General features: G+C 40.6%; 2 protein-coding genes across 3 annotated transcripts; both read right to left on the minus strand.

Annotated features, from left to right (window-relative positions):
• Positions 1-746: 746 nt before the first annotated feature.
• Positions 747-4913, minus strand: TM2D3 (TM2 domain containing 3). The gene is made up of 6 exons (XM_074549462.1): positions 4779-4913; positions 3665-3763; positions 2725-2882; positions 2033-2207; positions 1372-1447; positions 747-1100 (listed from the first exon to the last, which is right to left on the minus strand). The coding sequence occupies exons 1-6, from the start codon at positions 4864-4866 to the stop codon at positions 935-937; spliced, it is 762 nt and encodes a 253-aa protein (XP_074405563.1). The 5' UTR covers positions 4867-4913; the 3' UTR covers positions 747-934.
• A 707-nt stretch (positions 4914-5620) lies between these two features.
• On the minus strand, positions 5621-19955 carry TARS3 (threonyl-tRNA synthetase 3). 2 transcript variants are annotated; one of them, XM_074549460.1, is made up of 19 exons: positions 19663-19955; positions 18879-18971; positions 17908-18098; positions 17267-17390; positions 16051-16172; positions 15165-15282; positions 14877-14941; positions 14110-14188; positions 12779-12925; positions 12070-12168; positions 11570-11736; positions 10964-11126; positions 10223-10360; positions 9716-9793; positions 9516-9616; positions 8295-8399; positions 7427-7499; positions 6594-6708; positions 5621-6478 (listed from the first exon to the last, which is right to left on the minus strand). In XM_074549460.1, the coding sequence occupies exons 1-19, from the start codon at positions 19915-19917 to the stop codon at positions 6330-6332; spliced, it is 2382 nt and encodes a 793-aa protein (XP_074405561.1). In that variant the 5' UTR covers positions 19918-19955; the 3' UTR covers positions 5621-6329. The 2 variants fall into 2 exon arrangements, with proteins under 2 accessions (XP_074405561.1, XP_074405562.1); XM_074549461.1 differs by lacking the exons at positions 5621-6478; positions 6594-6708 and having other exon boundaries at positions 7460-7581.
• Between the last annotated feature and the right edge of the window lie 142 nt (positions 19956-20097).

Raw genomic sequence — 20097 nt, forward strand, 5'->3', positions numbered from 1 at the left:
TAACGGCAGGAAAGCGTCCAGGGGCAGTTTATTGAAGCGATAGCATTTCCAGCCCGACGGCTCCGCAGCGCTCCAGCCCCGCGCCAGGGGCACGCACGGCCGCGCATCCACCGCGACTGCACAAAGCCGTCCTGCAATGGCACTAGTCCGCTACATTATCGCGTCACAAAGTCCTAAGTGGATAAACTCATAGATTATATTGTCAACCCTTTTTTAAAGTAATTTGGCAAGCTTGCTAGCACAAGAATAGGAACTGTAACTTTTACAGATATGTTGGTCAAACCGAAACAAAACAGAGTTATTCCAGAACAATCAAAAAAATCTATTTCAATTATTTCATATTTAGCGTTTAGGGATACTGCAGTCTAATTCTAAACTCCTCCACAATTTAAAGTCGAGTCCCTAAGCAGATATTGGCTCTTGCTATGTCCCAAGCCAAGAAGATAATGCAATTAACATACTAAAACATGGTGATTTACATACCACCCACATAACTCAGGCAGATAAATTATCCTCCCACAAATACAAAAAAAATCCTGACATATTTAGGGAAGTTAGCTTTAGAGTTAAATTCAAGCATAGAAATATGAAGTAAACAATTCAGTACTCAAGTTAGTTTACAGCTCTTTGGGGGCCTGACAGATCATCCAAGCTCGAAGACAGCGGAGAATTTGGTTAGCTGCTCAACCTTTTTTTCATAGAAAAATCCCATGTCCATAGAAGAAATGAAATTAATTTCAACTTACTCAGTGATCCACTCTTTTATTTGACCTTAGTTAAAGGCAAACCAAGTACAGATACTGTACATTAAAATGTATGCACATAGAACAAACAGTTGTTCTTCATTCTACCTTAAAGGCTCAAACCTCCACACTTGTTTATTTAGAGCCCTTTGCAGGCAATGACTCCTCTCAGAAACACATTGCACCCACATTTAAATATAGAGAGATCCATCTGCAGGTCCCACATAGCCAACACCTATTAGCAGCACATCAATCAGTGTCCATATTCCGAGTCCACCGAAGCTGAAGAGTTTTCCCAGACCTTCCCGCCACTGACCCAAATAGAAACGATCGGCGCCAAATCCACCAAGGGTGATGCTAAAAGAATAAAATATGATTAATTATTTTTAGAGGAACTGAGCTTGGGTACCCAAGTGTTTTTCCTCCAGCTGTGTTTGCTGAAGACAGCCAGCACTGTTGCATGTGAACCCTTCATGCATTCTATACCCACTATCTCAAGCTAGACTATCTGAAATACTGATTATCCAGCATAACTTTAAAAAATTCCAAGCAGAAAAACACAGAACCTGAAAATTTTAAAGAAAACTAATCTATTTCAGCTGGACATTATCCAATAGTTCCTGCTTACCTTAGTGCCAAGGCAGTAGACCACTTATAACCTCCAGTCCAGTTGCAATAGAGCATCTTAGGAAAGACACGGTTACCTAAGCATTAGAAAATATTAAAACCTTAATGCAATAAACAAATACCACATTATAAGGAAGAAAATTACAAGGAAGAAGATACTACATTTTTGTAAAAGGAGTCTCAAAGGGTTGTCACTAACTGAGAAACAATTGTCAACACACAAGCTCATTTATACCCTGTAGTTCTCTGTTCCAGCAGTCTTGGTCCCATATCAGAAAAGTCAGTGAACAAACAGATGGAAAATTAAGCCTAGTTGGACAGAATCAGCATAATTTTTTTTTAAATTGGCCTGTGGAGACACTTGATATTGATTCTATTAGTGGTCTGAGAATCAGACCACTAGTAGGTTCAAGTAATTTTAACTCACAGAAGTTGACAAAAATAAAAAGAACTGTTTTCTCTGGTGTGACAGTATACAACAATACAATAAGTCAATGTCTACAGTTAGATGTCGCTATTATGCTAAAAAATGAAATGCAACAATAAATTCAGTGGATTTATCAAGGAGCTGTTATTGCAAAAGGACATAAACAATCTTTGTATTCCCCCATTACAAAATATGTGGAAAATTCTTTTGAGCACTCCAGCTTTGCCCACCTTACCCAGACAATGAATGTGATCCCGGACTGTGCAGGTTGCATTGTATCGCTGTCGAGGGCAGGAAACTGTCATGCAGTTTGTGGAATTGGTACACACATAATCACTTGTGGCCAGCTGCCAGCAAAACTGGCACGTCATGTTAATTGTAAAGTTCTCCTGCTCGTGGTTATTCTCATCCTGTAAAAGGACAGCACTATTACTTCAATAGTATTAAAACCAAGAATCAATGTGCAGTATCAAATTAGATTTCATGAGTAGACATTTTGGGCAAAAGAACACTTGTTCTGTTTGCTACCTTTTATAGAGCAGAATAGAAAACCACCAAAGAGGTATCAAAGTCACATTGAACATTCCTTATTCCTCCAATCTAAGGCTGTTGCCAAAAGGAGGACTCATTTAGTCTTACCTGTAAGGTCAGTTTGTGCTCTGACAGATATTTAGCCTCCCCACTCTCAAAATGTTTGGAATGGTTTAACTCAAAGGCATGGCCAGGTAATGAAAACATCCAAGGCGAGAAAGGCAAACCAGGGAAGGGCAAGCCAGCCTCCTCAACAGCCCACAGTGAGTGATCAAACTCATCACAGAACTGCAAACCTGCCTACATCAGAACCTGGATATCAATATTCTGCATTTTAATACCAGATGCCACAGTTTAACTACTTAAATCTGGGGTTAAGAGTAACAGGTTACTTACAACACAGTGAACATGTGGCTTGACTCTGCAATCAAAAGTAGCTGTCTTCCCATATACACAGGAATAGTTTGTGTTACATGTCATGCAGTCTGGTGGCAGCCTACTGCAAAGCCCGTTGCTGGGACAGTTAGTCAGGTAAGGTGGAATTTCTGTACTTTCTGAAATGTGCAATAAGTGAATTAAGAACATGAGTAAAAAAAAAAAGCTAAATAGTCTGAAGTATTTATATACATTATTTTATACATACACATAGACAAACACATGCACTGACACTGCATAAAGGGCTTTCCTCACTATACATGGAGCAGCATTCCCATCCTGTGCTGTGAGAGCCAGAGGAGCCACAGGGCTCTGTGCAGATCAGCAGCCAGCATCCAGCACAGCACCAGGACTGAGCTGATGGGGATTAGTGCCGCCTCAGCCAGTGCTCCTCAGCACAAGTAATCACTTCAGGAATAGCAGCGGCTGACACGGGTAACCTACTTGGAGTTGAGCTCTAATTAGGGCTACAGCTACCTCAGCCATTTGCTGTTTGCACGTGTACAGAATCCCCTCCTAAACTGCCAGCAAGAACAGTGTTTCTGTCAGTCCTGATGCACCCTCAGTGAGCTACAAAGCTGTACTGATGGTGGACAGGGAGCAAGTTCTCGCAGGATGCTGGAGTCTTTCAAGAACTTCCACCATCCTGAGGGGTATAAACCACACACACCACCATGGTACTTTAAGATACCATTTTCTAATTCTTATGTGGACCAGGTGTCTAATTAGATAACCCAAAGTAATTGGTGGGGTCATTGAAGAGTAATTAATAATGTGTTACACTGCAACGCTTCTTTACCACTGTGAAATCATGTAGTTTCTAAGACCCAGTTTAAGAACTTTTGGACTCAAGACTGAGAAGGATCCACGAATAACAACCAAAAGAAACATAACAACTTACCTACTGCTTTAAAATAGGGAGCATTTGTACTCGTTGAAGTTAGGCTTTTTGCCAGTGTAGACTGTGGCTGTGAAAGCTTTGTCGTCATCAAAGATCCCGCTACAAGACAAAAACAATGGAGAAAGTAACATTTCTAAAACAAACTTCATCTTCAGAAACAGTGTGATTTCAGCACTCTGATATGAAAATGAAGTGGAAAGTGTAATGAGATTAAAAAAAAAAATCTGTTTTCCTGTTCTACTAATAGCGGGATATTTGTGTTAAATACTAGAAAGAGCATTAGTATGGAATTGTTCCTTTAAGACAAGGAACTACATTTATTTCCATCCAATCTTATTTTTTGATTCATGAGAATTAAAAGCACTGCTCAGAAAGCAGATTTGACACAGGGTTTTCTACTGAACAATACCATTTAAAGAAGCAATACAAGCTGTTCTTTAACAGAAGGATGGAGCAGAGGAGCCGCTCGGGAGGCACGGCCGTGTCCGTGCGGGCGCTGCGCGCTGCTCCCTGCGGGAGCCGCCGGCTGAGGGCTGGGACAGCCGCGATGCGCCAGCAGTGCCGAGCCCTCACCCCGGCCACGGTGGAGGAAGGAGAGGCGGCTTTGTCACACCACCCACCCTGACCGTGCCGGGGAGCCCGGGACAGCCGCGATGCGCCAGCAGTGCCGAGCCCTCACGGCAGCCACCGGGCACGGTGGAGGAAGGAGAGGCGGCTTTGTCACACCACCCACCCTGACCACGCCGAGGAGCCCCAGGACGTTCTCAATCACACACGCTCGCGACAGAGAGCAGGTACAAAAGGTGCTGTGTAATAAAGCAGCACACGAGCCGGCGAGCGGGGCCTGGCCCGTCTTCTGCCCTCACACCGAGCGCCTCAGCCCGAACCCCGCAGAGCCGGCACAACGAAATGCGGCCATGCCCAAACACCCGCTTCGCCCTCAGTCAGGGAAGGGGCAGCGATCCTCACCCCACCGCGGGCACCGCCGCCTCCGCAGCCGGACCCGCGCTCAGTCCTGGCCGCAGGAGCAGCCGTCCCCACCCGAGGCCCAGCCGGAGCCTCTGGCCCTTCTCCCACCCCCGCCGCCCTGTCTCGGCCCTGTGGCCGCGCTCACCGCGGCCCGAGAGGATGGAGAGCTGTGACAGGAACAGCGCGGCCCCGCAGAGCCCGCGCAGGGCGCGCCGCCACCACCGCGCCGCCATCTTGGTGCGGCCGGCGGGCCCCGCGCCGCCGCCAGGGGGCGGGGCCGGGCCGGCTGAGGGCGGCGCCAGGGCGGCCCCTCACGGGAGCGGACACGGCAAAACGCGAAATTCGCTCTGAAACATCCTAAACACCCTCAGAACCTCAATGCTGCAGGCTCAGTACATCGTCCATAAAAATGTAGGTATGTATAAAATAGAGAAATAAAAATCGCCCGCCACTGCCCGCGTTAATTCTGTCAAGCGGAACAGAAAGCTTTCCCATTGCTCCTTCAATGTTTGCTTTTCCCCCTTTTCTTTTACAAGCAGGAGATAAAAACAGATCCACAAATACAAAACCAAACACAGACCTATTAAACACAGATCTGCACGAGTGTGAGGCAAAAGCAAAACATAAGCTTTGTATTTGTGTTAATAGTTACACACTAAATTGTAGTTTCTGCTTCACGGCTGTGATATTTAAATCACAATTAGAGCTGTATAGCTTAGGTAACTGAGCAATACACTTAACACTATTTAAGTCTGTTAACTAAATAACAGCATATTAAAGTGAAAAAAATGGTCAAAATCAATCTCTAAAAAAATCCAGCTCAATTGCCTGCAACAGCAGCTTTAAAAATAATTTCTAAGCATAAACAAAACAGAAATATGGCCAGCTTCAAGTCCAGCTTACTGTTATAAAATTAAAATTTTCCTCTGCTCCTTTTCAGCATCCTAACTACTTGTAGCAAATAAAATAATAAACTACACACAGAAAGGTTTTTCAAAGTTTACTTTTTTGTTTTAGTAAAAAGCCAAAACAGCAGCAAACAGAGGGAAAAAAAATAAAACACTTCACACAAAGTTATAGTAATTGAACTGCACTCTTGGCAACCACCATCACAGCAACCAGCCATCCCACCAGCTCCACGAGTGCCTTTTACACTGAGAATTCCAACAAAGACTCCAGTGCATTCACAGTCTCTGAACACTCGTTCTGAAACAATCAAGCTATTCAATCTCCTCCCAAATTTTTGTTACCATCTGAAGCTAGAAGAAAACCTAATGCAAACTGCTCCTGAGGCATGTGTGCACTGCCAGGCTCAGGATGCCAGGTCACAGTCAGGTACCTGCTCCGTGACTGAGGGAGCTCAGCACCCCCAGCATCTCCCCTGTCCTTCCCAGCCTCCTGATCCCCACCATGGTACAGCCCTGACTTATTTCCACAGCAAACCCACCACATCAGAGGTGTAGGACTTCCTAAATAAGCATTCTGCAATTCAGGCAGATTGGAAACCCATGCGATTGTTAAAGGAACTGGCAGGTGCATCTGTCCTCTCATGCTTTTCCTGGAGCACCAACAGTGCTCCATTTGCTTAGTTTGTGTATCCATGAACTGAAAATTCTCTTAGATGAGCATCACTGCTGTGCAGGATAAAAGAAACATTTCAAATAGGCAGCTAATATTTTTTTTCCTAGCAGCAACATCAGAATTCTTCTTCTGCGTTTGCAATTTGTGAAGTCTTAAATTTCTTGAGTTTTTCAATAGTAGAAGATACTGAAATCTCTCCATGAACTTTGTTGTCTCTGGTTCGTACATTGACAGCATTATTTGCTTTCTCCTTTTCTCCAACCACTGCAAGACATAGCACAAAATATTACACAATCTACATTAGAAAATGAGCCTAGAACAAACTTTGTCCAACATCAGAACTTAAATGATATTCAGAAATGTAAGATGCTGTAATTACCTAAAATGAAGTTATACTGAGCCAGCTGTGCATTTCTAATTTTCTTGTTTAATGTGCAACTTTGATCTAGATCCACATCTGACATAAATCCTGCTTCAAAAAACTGGTTGCAAACCTAAAAAAAAAAAATCCAAAGAAACCAAAACCCTCTTAGTATTACTATATAGTTTACAACATACATTTGTAAACGCTGCAGTTATTGACTTCTTTCAATAATTAATTAATGCATATGCATAATTTTGTTCTTGTGGATGATTATAACGATTTCAGTGATGAAGTTATCTGAATAAACCTGCACACACAGCAGCATTCCAGCTGGGAGACAATAGAAGATAACATCTATATCAAACACGTGCTGCTCTGCTACTGCATGTCAAAAAATGTTCTCAGAGAAAGAACAAAGGGGAGTAGGAACAAACACACTTATTCTTGCATTAAAAGGAGAACATGGGACAGGTGTAAAACCCACCATGGTTCAAAAGGGATGTAATCAATAATACACATGGTGGGAAATGGAAGAAACTGGCTCTGCCTACTTAGAGCTGAGAGTGCTGTAACGAAGCATCAGTTATATAAGGTTTGTCATCCAGGATGCTTCATCCTTGAATAATTACAGAAGAATGCACATAATTAAAGAACCCAAAATACTCAAAGTTGCATACCCCTTACTCAGACATACACAAATTTTGGACAGAAACTTTTATACCAAAAAACTGACCTCTCTCCCCCACCATGTCTCCAGAGTTATCGCGCATTAATTCCCTGCTCTAGGACAAGCACAAAGGCTCTCTGCAATGTGCCTGCAGGCACAAGGAGACAAGCTGTGCTCTCACCTGCTGGGCGTACTGCTCCGAGGTGGGGCCCACAGGCACAACCATCACCTGCCGTGGAGACAGCCACAGCGGCCTGGCCAGCACGGGACACAGGAAACAAAGGTGCATTTTACATTTCCACTCACAGCCACAGCCATGTTCCACAATAATCATTTCTGTATAGAATTATTTATGTTAGCTAAGGCTGCTGGATAGTGTATTCTCCCTCATTTCAAGCTCACACAAAATAGCAAATAGATTGATTGCAGTAAAATGACATATTGGGAAGTTGGACCTTCTGGTTTCTTCCCAGATGACTTCACAACTTGAAACAGAATTCTTTTCTGCATAATTTTCACTTTTATCTGTTACTTAACAGTGAAGATGGACAGTCAGGTGACTGAAAATAAGAATTAACTCTTCCTTAGTACTTTAAATACACTCATGAAGAAATACTTCCAGATCTTATCCAAGATAAAAGGATCAATCTTAGAAGTACAAAAATATTTCACATATTACAATTACTTAATGCCTGTGTATACACAAATAATTGCTTTACATACATCTGATATCCGGCTGGTACACAAGCACAATTTTGAAGAAAAAAGGAACAAGAATAATGCAGGACTTGCGCATTCAATTACAATTCCTATTTCTGCCTTTTTTAATTTTTTTGTCTGCAGCCTCATGAAATTGTATGGATATCATACAACTCAGACCAGAAAACCTGACTTTTCTTGTAATCTTACTAATTTTGAGAAAATTTTAGGGTTATTATTTTTGCATTATAATATATGGGACAATAGGAAGGATATGCAGTTTCTACATTGTTAAAGTCTTCTTAGAATTCCATTTGTTAGAACTGTTAAAGTCTTAGATTTCCACATACCATTTTCCTCCATAATTTTCTGCTAGAATAGCTATCATTCTCTCCACAGATCCCAAAATAGCTCTGTGAATAATCACTGGCCTTTTCTTGTCATCACCATCCTTACTGAAAAAAAAGAAGGTTTTTGTTTAAAAATAAAGTTATCTTAGCTCACACACATGTAATCTTACTAATATTTTTGATTCTACTTTTAACATAAAGACAAATTTTAGTTATACTTATGAAAAGTCTACTGGTTTTATTAAAAATGTACTTCAAGTCAGCTGGGCTTTTAAAGAAATTCTAATTTAAAATAATCATGCCTGCAGCTAGTGGCAGAGACACACTCTTAAACTTGAGAAGACACTTGACTGACTCAGCACCATTTTTGTGCATTTTAATATTTTATGTTCTTCCTTGCACTCCCTATCCATTAGGACTTGCTTTTATTTTGTTGTAAAGGAACTTACCTGCCCTTACTTTTCATTACTTAAGTTACAATCCTGAAATTTTAAAAAACTGGCTTTTTAAAAAAAAAAAACCAGTTCATAATAATATTATCACTTATCATAAATGCTATGAAATGTACTGTAGAATATACCACTGGACCAAAAAATTACAAATTCTTATCTATCTTCCCCATCTTCAAAATATGCAAAAGTCAAACACAGATTTGCAAAAATACAACCCAGAAAATGAGTATTCACGTCAACATGGCACTAAAATTAATTTCCTCAGTGGGCTTAGCTGGAAACCAGACAGATTTTCACTAAAAGCTGTTTGCACTTGGTTTATGTTCAAAGTTAACTAATTTAATCAGACAAAAATAAAGAACCACTTAGTACAAACATACATTGCTCCTTAGGGCATACTTGAATTTGTGTGCTGTTTATTCCAAGGAGACACAATGACTAGGCTGAAAAAGAAAACTGACTCAGCTGAGGGGTTTTTAACATTACTTGTGATCAATTGTCTTCAAAATTGGCAGACAAGACAGAAAATGAGATTTTCCTGCATTCACAATCAAAGTGAGCTATCATTACAGTGAGAAAATATCTCCAAGTTCATGACTCGCTCCTCTACCCACTGGGGGTGTCTGCTCTGCCTACCAGCTGACTGATTTACAAGCTAATCATTTGTTAAATGAGCAATATAGCATTAGTACATAATGGGAATTGCAGATAATGAAAGCTATTGTTCAATTCCATTTTAAAAAGGAAGATATTCAGCTGAACCACTCACCCAACATAAGTAAGATTAAAGCGAATGGGTAGCTGGAAGTCAAGCTGGATGGTGGCACACTGATGGTACCTGCCAATTGCATCTTTGATTTTAATATCAATCTGTGAAGCAAAATGACACAGTTACTAAATATAGTCTGCCTGCAGTACATCTGCATTTCTGTCCATCCCAAAGTTATACTGAAATGCTGACTCACTAACCTTAGGGCCATAAAATGCTCCATCTCCTGGATTCAAACTCCATTGCTCTCCAAAGTCATTCAAGCTGTTCTGAAGTTGCTAATCATAATAATGAGAGAGGAATTAAAAAAGGTATAGAAGGGCCTCTAATTACTGCAAGTCAAAGCAATTGCCTTTGAAATTCAAAAGGAGTCAAAAGGCAGCACAACCTCTATTGTTCAAGCATTTGCTCATTTGTGATAAATAATGTGGAAATAGTGGTTCCTTGTATAAATATAATGATTAATCAGAAAAAAAAAAATAGAAATTTAACTAGTTCAAGGTAAGGGGCAAGGTAAGAATCTGAAAGTTCTGATTTTCTATAGAAACTTCAGATTTAATGTGCTATTTTCCTACAAGAATCCAAGGGCAGTATTTAGCATGTGATTTAAGCAATTTCCCCATGCAGCATGGAAGAACTCAGTTAAATATCTATCTCTGTAAGTACATACATTAAGGGGTTGGTTTGTTTGCTTTTAAATTAATCACCTTTTCTGCATGATCCCAGATCTCTAAATCTCCAAGATAATTTTCTGGTCTTGTAGAAAGATGTAATTGAAAGGTAAAGCCAAAGACAGCGTACACTGACTTCAAGAAATCAAGGCAGTCCTTAATTTCCTCTTCAATCTTAAATATAAAACATATTAAATAGGTTAAAATTAACTTACATAAAAATGTAATTGAAGATACTGAACTCCTCATAACAAGAACATAAGAAAGAATTAAAAGCCACTTGAAAATGACATCCAAGGAACCCAAATCCATTTAATGGCCAAAGAAAGACCTGAAGTGTTGTGGCTTCATAGCATGGCAAGAAAAGTGGTATTTTTGTTAAGCGTGAGGTTCTGGAGTCAAATTGCATCTTGAACTAAAGTAAATCAATTTTTACCTGTAGTTCCACTAAAATTTATGGCATTACTGACAAAATAAAGTTTTTATTCAGCATTACTATAGAAAACAATGGGATGAACTGCATTTTTTTTGCAGAGGGAGATGGAAAACGCAACAAATCTTACTTTCTGGGGTTTACCTACCCAATGCATCTTTCTAAATAAAATGAAGCACCTAGAAAAAAACAACCAAAAGCAGCTTTACACTATACAATGGAAGAATCAAGAGTTGAAATACTTTGGGGATTTTTGTCTTGCTTACTGTTAGTTTGCACTAAGAGAGGGAAGGGGTATTTTGGTTGACTGGTGGGGATGTGGAAGGCGCCTTTTTTCTTTTTACCTGTTCCATTGTGCAAAAGATGTGAGCATCATCTTGCTGGAAGCGCCTCACACGAGTCAAACCACTCAGAGTGCCTGAGAGCTCATTTCGGTGAAGAACTCCAAAGTCTGCCAGTCTAAGAGGCAATTCCCTCCAGGATCGGGGCCGATGGGCAAACATCAAGCTGAAAGGAACAAGGCAGAACCTTCCTTTTACCCTTCTTACAGGAGATCTCAGCAACACAGAAATAAAGCTCTGTACAGACAGTAATCACATTTTTAACTATTTACTCATTCAGAGTGTCTACATCCTGAAAGACAGGCAAACACAAGGAGCACACTACTCAGTGTGCTGCTAAAGATCACTGAGGAAAAAAACACTGCAAGAGTAAATCAAGACTGGTTAATCCATACTCTTCTTGGAACACCACATCTGATGCCCACCTCTATCCCACAGAACTGATATTTACTAGTGGTACAGACTAGTATTAGCATGCACAAACCCAGTTCAGGGCAGACTTACTGCATACATACATTACTGTGTGTATTAATACTCCTTTTATTCCTCCTCAGCCCCAAAAAGGATAAATACCATAAAATGAGACATTTTCCAGTTGAGAGTACAAACCAGTGTCCTGGACAATTCATGGGTTTAAGGGCAAAGGTTTCCTTCTCAATCTCAAATGAGAACATATTTTCACTGTAGTGCTGCCAGTGTCCTGAAGCTTCCCAGAGTTTACTGTTGAAGACGTTTGGAGACACGACTTCAGTGAAATTGCGCCTGCGATATTCCCCCTGGACAGCAAACGCAACGTTGAAAAGGTGAGAGAGCTTTTGACAAGCAACAGCTTGATTCTTTTCAACTGTGGTATTATGATGGCAATTTACAGGGACACAATAGGACTACTGCACATGTGGAGTTGGCACAATTGAAAAAACACAGCTTCACTCTGCCTTATTTTCAAAAAGGTTAAATTTTTATAATCCTTGTAAAAATCTTGTTTATGTTTACATACATAGATGCTTCTCTTTCTGTGGCCAGCTCAGCACTATGAATGGCCTATCATTTAACAACAAATGACAATCAAGTTGTCAGGACTTGTATCAGTAACATCAGGACATACTCACCCGTATGAAATCCACGAGAGTGTTATACAGAAAGGCACCTCTAGGGAGGAAAAAGCAGCTTCCAGGACTCAAATCATGAAAGAAGAAGAGTTCTTGCTCCTAGGTAAATCCAAACCAGAATGCTCTAATAGCAATTCAGAGAGAATTGCAGAATGTAACTACTTCACACATATCAAGACACTGCTTGCAAAGATGGGACATTACAGCAACAAGATGTTTATGGTCTAAAATTTCTCAGCAAGACAAGTTAATTGATGTGCAGTTCTTACTCCTAGAGATTGTAAGAACACCAAATTCCATTTGATTCTTTGACCATGTAAACACACATTTCCCCAAATTTCCACCAATTATAAAGAATGACCAAACCATGTTATTTACACAAATTCTAAATAAATTCTCTTCTGTGAAAAACAGAGTGGTGTAGGTAGGATCTGAAAAGACTCTACATTAATAGGTTTAAGGTTTATATCCCTAAACTAAGAGACTAAAGCCATTAACTTCTTCCCAACATTAGTTTAACACTCATATGCAAGTCATGAGTTTGTAGAACTAAAATTTTCAAATGTGACACCAAGAAGCACATAGAACTGGCTCCCCTTAAAACTGTCAAAAAACAACAACAACAAAAAATCAAACCGAAACTAAAATACAAGAGAAGAGAATAAATTCTACAACAGAAGTATAAAAAGTAGACAGTGGAATAGTGTACCTTTCCAATTTTCCTATGATCCCGGTTTTTGGCTTCTTCCTGAACTTTTTCCCATTCCTTCATCATTTTGTTATCAGGAAAGGATATTCCATATATTCTCTGCAGAGTTTCCATGTCAGATTTTCCTTCCCAATATGTAGAGGAACTCTGATACACACAACCCATACTTTAGGATAATATTACATAATGTCAGGGAAAGAGGGATAAACACTAACCCATTTGAACATCATTGCATTTTTCCTTGGGAGAAGATTTATTTGCAGTCCTTCAGCTTTTGTTTGTAATACAAAGAGACTTGCAGTGCCTTTTAGTCAGCATACTAATACAGAAGACAAGCAGAAGTGACAGGTCAAATCCTATTTTATTCTGCTTAGGTACCTTGTTTTAACTCACATCATGGCATATTTTATTTTTTCATGTTATGGCTTTTAAAGAGACAGGAGTTGTTTACATTGAAAACATAATGCAGTAGGAAAACAAGAACAGCAAACCAAACCTAACTTGCACAATTAAATCTGAGCAGTTTTAACCCTCTACCAACCCAATCCCCAGAACTCAAGAGTTCCACACACTTCAGTTTGGAAGCCAGGAAAAGCCACAGTGATGAATGTTCCAAAGAGCTCAGTCTAATAAGGTTACCAAAAGTAGGATCTGTGAGTAACTTAAACTACAACACACATTCAGAGGCCTCTGCAAACACTGTCTCTGGCTTCCCTGGAAGCAATGCCATTTTTTAACAGCAGCACTTGCAGACCTGCTGAGGTCCACTTGATCTCCTGTACCTGACAAGGTCAAAATACTGTTTTTCGGACCCAGTGAGTACCTTAATGTTAACTTACTGCAGAACAGAGCATGTACACCCCCTTGCAGTCAGACTAAGCAGACCCTTGTGCTGTGAAGTGCAGTGCTGAGGGGAGGCAGTGGCACAGTCCTGCCACAGGGACTGAGGCTGCTCTTCCCTCCTGCACACAGCAGAATTGGCTCCACAGCTCATCTGTCACCACTAGCTAGAGTAGTTTTGCAGTGCTCTTCATCAGTCTAAATGAGCAGGTTACTACACTAATACTCTGATAAAAACATGCTGGTAACTTCCACTGAGGTACTACTGCCTTAGCCAAGAATCAGTAAATGTCCGACACAGATCAACAACTAAAGTCAGTAGTTCTACTTGTGCAATGGGAACTGGGAAAGAAATGAAGAACTATTGTACAGTAACCAAAGAAAACTACACAAAGGACCAATCCTAGTACAGTCAGATCAGGAAGAATACACATATAAATAAATCAACAGACAATTTATTTCATATTGATGCACAGTTAATTTAAACTTACCTTAACTATTTTAAGGGCCTTAATTTTACCAGTGTGTCTCACATGTGGTCCCTTGCAGAGATCAATCAATGGACCACATCTACATGCCAAAACAAAAAGAGTGTTCATTTCCAAGCAACCCAACATTTTTCAATACATTCACTAATGACACACAAGTTCATGTTGGACTCATTCAAACATGCCAGTAAATATAAATATGCACAATGCAGCAAACTCAGTGCACCTTAAATGTAACTGTGCTTTCTACCTGAAGTGAAATATTCACTCAGTAAATGCTCAGAACAACTGATCCATTTTCAAGAGCATCATTTCACATTTGCCAATTCATACAGTTCCATATGTGAACTTGTTCAAGTTGGCCAGGAAATTTTAAAGTATGCACATCAAACAGAAAATGATGTTGCCATTTTCCAACCAACTAACAAGTAACTGAAGGAGCAGGCTCCTCACCCCACATTGAGCTAGAATTAGCTCTATACATTATGCATCAAGACAATGTCGGAGATGGCAATTTATTTTAATCAGTCTACTGAAACCAGAGGGGATAAATAAAAACTGGATTTGACATTTGTCCACAAATTGAGACCTAATCTGTCCCAGTAGAGAAAGAAAATCACACTATACCTACGCAGCAATAATATTTGCAAACTATAGTCCCAATCACACAAGAATTCAGAACTTAGAATAAAAAACCCAATTTTTTCTCTAAAATTAAATTAATTAGCTATAAAAATACCTAATAATACCATTCAAGTATATTTCTTTACCTGTATACTGTGGTAGTTGGTGTGTTCACCTTCTCATTAAGGATACGACACTTAAACTTGTTATACTGTGTGTGGAAGCATGAAAAGCCAGAAACGTTAACAAAATGGATAATAAAATTCTCTTCAAACATTACATTCTTATATTACAAGTGCATCAGTAAAAGATACTTCTAACTAAAAAAAAAAACCAAAAAGCCCCCAAAACAAACAAAAACCCCAAACAAATCAAAACAAACCAACAACAACAAAAAAACTCACATCAGATTCACAGCTACTCTAAAGATTTACCTTAAACATGTCTAACAGGATCTCCTTTTTGACTTCTAGCCTTTCAAAAGGCTGTTTCTCTTTTATGATATTTTTACAACGGTTCTCTAGTAGTGGGAATTCAGTACTAGATACACTTCTAGATAAAAAGACAGGCAAAAGAAATGTAAATTAATTATTTTGGTACTCCCATTTTTCTAATGGTCTAATTCGAAAAACATGGAATGTGTTGTGATTTGTCACAGTATTTTTTTTTCTTAATTAATTACAATCAGCTGTATTTTCAGACATAAAACCCAGAAACACAGATAGTACCACCCTGAAAAATCCATTGCAAACATTCCTTTGAATGTCTGGAACAGTCTTTGACATGATTGACTGTCTGGAAGACCTACAGTTCAAAATACACATATGATTTAGGAAAAAAACAAACCAAGGGGGAAAAAGGCTCAACCCAGCCCCAAGAGCCAGTTTATCAGCTCATGCAGATTCAGTATTCTCCCTGCCTACAGAAGGATAAAGAAGGAAAAAACAGAATTGTAAAGCTGTGCACAAGGATTAGAAAAGTAGTGAACACCTAGACAAGTTACATTTGTGCCCTCTCTACAAGTGACTGTCGCCCCTGGAAACCAAACAGGACTCTTGAAGGAAACCATCCCCTTTGCCTCACAGGAATTTCAGAAAGTTCAACCCAAACACTGCATTTTTTTCCACAGAGCAGCTTCAGCTCTTACTGCTTCTGAATTTAAACATATACACACACTCAATTGAACTGTATATATAGAAGACTATGTTTCAAATCATATTAGAGTCAGAATTATACTTTTAACATGCAGAAACAAACAAAACAATTCTAGTACTAATCTTTAATAGGGACTACAAAAGTTCAAAGACACTGTAATTTTACCTGTCCTCAATATACATGTCATAATGAAATCCATTCTCAATTGGTGGTCCATAGCATAAGCAGCCCCCAAAATGTCCTTCCATGGCCTCTCCAAGAATGTGAGCACTTGAATGCCAATAAACCTGTAAATGAAGTCAGCTGAGCAAACCATGAGGTCAATGGCATTGTGTAACTAAAAAGAAGAAAAAGCAAACTAGAGATATTTGCAGGTAGGACACAGACTGGAACCAATGTTATTCAAATTTTGAGAGAAGTAAAACAACTTTGTATTACTCATTTAGAATACTTCAAAATGAAAAGATAAAGGCCCATCATAGTTCAGTCTGAAAGAGGATGACTCTACCTCTGCACAATTCCTTCAACTTAATTACTGTACCTTGTTTATTTAGAAGTTAATTTCAGTTGAAGTCTGTGCACCACTAATCACATCTAAAGCAATGTAGTGAGTTAGGCTGCCATTGTTCACATTCAGTACATTTATTAATGGGTCTGTAAAGTACATTACCTGAAATGTCAGCAGAGAAGCCAACAACACAGTAGATCAATACCAGTCTGATGTTCTGACTTCTTATTAATAGAGACTATTTCAGAGCTACTGCTATAAGATAAAGCCTTGGCAGGCTCCTGAAATGTCTCCAACAAGCTTAATCACATGAATAATTCTTTGACAAAACTGAAGTCCAATCCCAGCGTATAAGGATAACATAAGCTTCAGATTGAATACCATTAAAAAAAAAATCTCAGTCAAGTTGCTAAGTATACATACAGTTTAATTGACTAAGAAATGTCTACTTAAGGATCTAATAAACAGTGCCAGTACCAGGGGGTGTAGATTTTATTTATGGCTCAAGTCTAATATTGGATAGCTTTTAGAAAACAGTTGAGACTGCCTCACTTTGCTTTCATCATCTGATCTTCAAATGCACTGAGCCAAACCACAGACTGCTTCAAGTTCACATACAAATCAAGGCTTTCTGTGCTAACTCCTTTGAGAAATAACTTGTTTATGTAAAAGAGGAAGGATGAAAAGGACACAGATTTTACTCACTCTCAGACTACAGGCACTTAGAATTTAATCTTTGTTGAATCATAGGAAATACATTACTAGAATAGTTTTGTGGAGTTTTTTAATATAAGATTTTTAAAGCTTAATGCTGGCAATCAATTTTATGTCATTAGTTTCTTTAATCAAGCAGAAAGCAGAGTGTTTACTCACAGCTTTGGCTTCTTCATTATCAAAGGTGAGCAGCTCTAGAGTACAATCTCCCTCCAGTGGACGGTCCAGATCCCAGAGCTCACCATTCACTTTGGCTATGACTGCGTTTGAAGCCAACACTTGACTAAAGAAACAGAAGAGACAAGAGACAAGAATATTTAGGTTCAGATTTGTAAAAGACTTTAGATTTCTAAAGATCACATCCACATCTTGTAGCACTTGAAGACCATAAACTTTTGCTTCTGTGGTCTTCTTAAACACTTGCCTACTTTTAAGGTTTAGAACCTTAAGGTCTTGAGAGGTTTTGTTTAACACTTTTCAGTGCTGGGGATCTGGAGGAAAGGCTGCTCCTTACAACAGGTTCTACTGATTCTGCTGACTCACAAAATGTCTCTCAATTCCCAGCAGTGCCACAGATTTAGCTGGAAGCATTATGATCCCAGCACAGAATCCCAAGCATCAGAACTGCAACCAGCTGTTTCTACTACATGAAGCTGAAGTGGCAATGCTTCCCAAGCAAACCAGTTTAAGGGAACCACCACCCAGTGACCATGATATACATTTTATATAACAAGGTAAGAGACAAATGATAGTAACAGTTTGATCACTACAGAAGTACAACTCCTTGAATGTGCCGTTACCTAATTCCTACAGCTAATTGATATGGCGTGGTTTTCCAAGATTCCCCTTCAAGTGTCTCCCCATCTGTCAGAGTAATTTTGATAGGTTTGCTCTGGTTGACTGCTCTGTAAGCTAGCAAAGCATCATGTTCTTTTTTCAGTACTTCATAAAGCTTCAGTCTGTCTTCTATGAAGCTCGGCACACACTGGAGCTGTAAGACAAAGTCGGTCACATACACATATTTGTGAGACAGAGAGTAAAAGGATTCACAGTGTTGGTGCATCCCCAGAGGTTCCAACTTGTCCAGATTTAACTGTACTGGAATTTACACTAAAATTCAATAAAGCATTTATAAATGATAATATACAGGATAGTCCCATCTAACTTACTGACTATTTTAGAGTCATTTTCCATGCACTTTCATCAATCTGGGTCTAAATGGGTCTGTGAGCTGGACCTCAGAAAGCAGCTTATATTCCTGACCCAAAATTTGCATTTGGCAGATGTCCTGGAGAAATTTGGATCACTCCAACAAGCCCTCACTTCTGTCACTACATTCAAAGCATCAGATTCAAGCCAGACAGTTCACATGAAGGTTCCTGTATTTTGAGAGAAGTAAAACTCACCTTAGCTTAAGGTGAATTATTAAGCTCTATTGTACTACAGAAATACTGCCAACATCCCTTCAGCCATCATGAATGCTCATGAACCATCACCCTCCTTACGCACCACAAAACCATGAGCTTTATTTTCCAATAACCTAAATCCTTTCGTTATATAAAAGGTAGAGATTTAACAATGTATCAGTAACCCTACTAATGCAAGATTAAGCTCTTGAATAATGTGAGGTTTTTTTTCTCTGTGCTATAGCAAGCTTTCTCCCCAAAAGCTGGGATTTTAAAATACAGCAAAGTATTCCAGATTTGAGTGCCTTTTCTTGACCTGGCTGAAAACCATTTGTATTACTACGTGGTATTAACGAACCACTTACATCATTCTGGTGCTGGTTCACAGCTTCATTTTCCTTTTTCTTTTCCTCTTTAATTTGATTCACTGCATCAGCTGGACTTGCACTGGAGACTTTCTGAAAACAGTGAGAATACAAAGTATATCCCCATTATACCATCACCTTTTTTTCCCAGCAATCATCAAAACAAACCAAATCAGTATAATATAGGGCTAGAAAGGCAATTACAGGGAAGAAGGTATGTCCTCAGTACAAAGACTTCTCATGGCACATCTAAACTACATCCTTTTGATGTTCAGCAGACACAGCAATGCTGCTCACCAAGCAAAGTCCTCTCAACAAAATTTTCCAAATTTTACTACTACAACTATCATTAGCAAAATCACCACAGAGAGGCCGTTGGAGATCAAACCAGAGGAGTGAGCAGTCATAGCAACTTTCAATGGTGTGACACCTTGAACAGGTTGCCCAGTGATGCTGTGGATGCCCATTCCTAGCAGTGTTCAGGCCAGGCTGGATGGAGCTATGATCAATCTGGTCTAGTGGAAGATGTTCCTGCCCGTGGCAAGGGGCTTGGAACAAGATGATCTTTATGGTCTTTCCCAACCCAAACAATTTTATGAACGCGCTGCCTTGGCACAAGGGCAGAGACCACTGCCCCGTGCTGCGGGCAGACACCGCGTCAGGCTTCTGCTCCCGGGGGCTGGGCACAGGCGGCTCGGCCCCGTGAGTGCCCCTGTATCATCCCGTCCCTTCCCGCCCGCCCGGGGTCATCGTCCCGCCCCGCTCCGAGCGCTCCCGGCGCTACCTCTCCGCCGGCCGGGGGCTGCGCCGGCGCCGCCCGGCCCAGCTCGGCCGCCAGGCTGCGGCGCAGGTGCAGCAGGCGGTAGCGCAGCTTCTCGTTCTCGGCCCGCAGCCGCTGCAGCTCGGGGCTGGCGCTGCCGGGGCAGTGCAGCTCCTGCGGCTCCTTCAGCCGCCCGACCTCGGCCGCCAGCCAGCGCAACTCCCGCTCCTGCCGCGACAACCGCAGCTCCACCGCCTCGGCGGCCGCCGCTGCCGCCATCTTGGCCCCGGCGCGCTCCGCTCCCGCCCCGCCCGCTGCCGCCGGAGCCCGCCCGGGCTGTGAGGGGCGTTCCTGCTCCCATCGCTCCTTTTAAATGAGCAAACGGCTCTACGGAGCCGCTGGTGCTGTGCCGGTGATCAATCAACCTACCCGAGGCCGGTGAGCAATTGGGAAGCGTAG

This window comes from Zonotrichia albicollis, chromosome 11, assembly GCF_047830755.1.
Source record: "Zonotrichia albicollis isolate bZonAlb1 chromosome 11, bZonAlb1.hap1, whole genome shotgun sequence".
Lineage (NCBI taxonomy): Eukaryota > Metazoa > Chordata > Aves > Passeriformes > Passerellidae > Zonotrichia > Zonotrichia albicollis.

Bases quoted from the DNA above. Each gene is read 5' to 3' on its own strand.
- TM2D3 (XM_074549462.1), bottom strand. From the start codon at position 4,866: ATGGCGGCGCGGTGGTGGCGGCGCGCCCTGCGCGGGCTCTGCGGGGCC. The intron at 3,764-4,778 runs GTGAGCGCGGCC...TTTGTCTTGTAG, and splicing joins CTCCATCCTCTCGGGCCGCG to CGGGATCTTTGATGACGACA. The intron at 2,208-2,724 runs GTAAGTAACCTG...GTCCTTTTACAG, and splicing joins AGCCACATGTTCACTGTGTT to GATGAGAATAACCACGAGCA.
- TARS3 (XM_074549460.1), bottom strand. From the start codon at position 19,917: ATGGCGGCAGCGGCGGCCGCCGAGGCGGTGGAGCTGCGGTTGTCGCGG. The intron at 14,942-15,164 runs GTAAATCTTTAG...TTCCACACACAG, and splicing joins TCCTGTTAGACATGTTTAAG to TATAACAAGTTTAAGTGTCG. The intron at 11,737-12,069 runs GTGAGTATGTCC...TTTGCTGTCCAG, and splicing joins CTCTCGTGGATTTCATACGG to GGGGAATATCGCAGGCGCAA.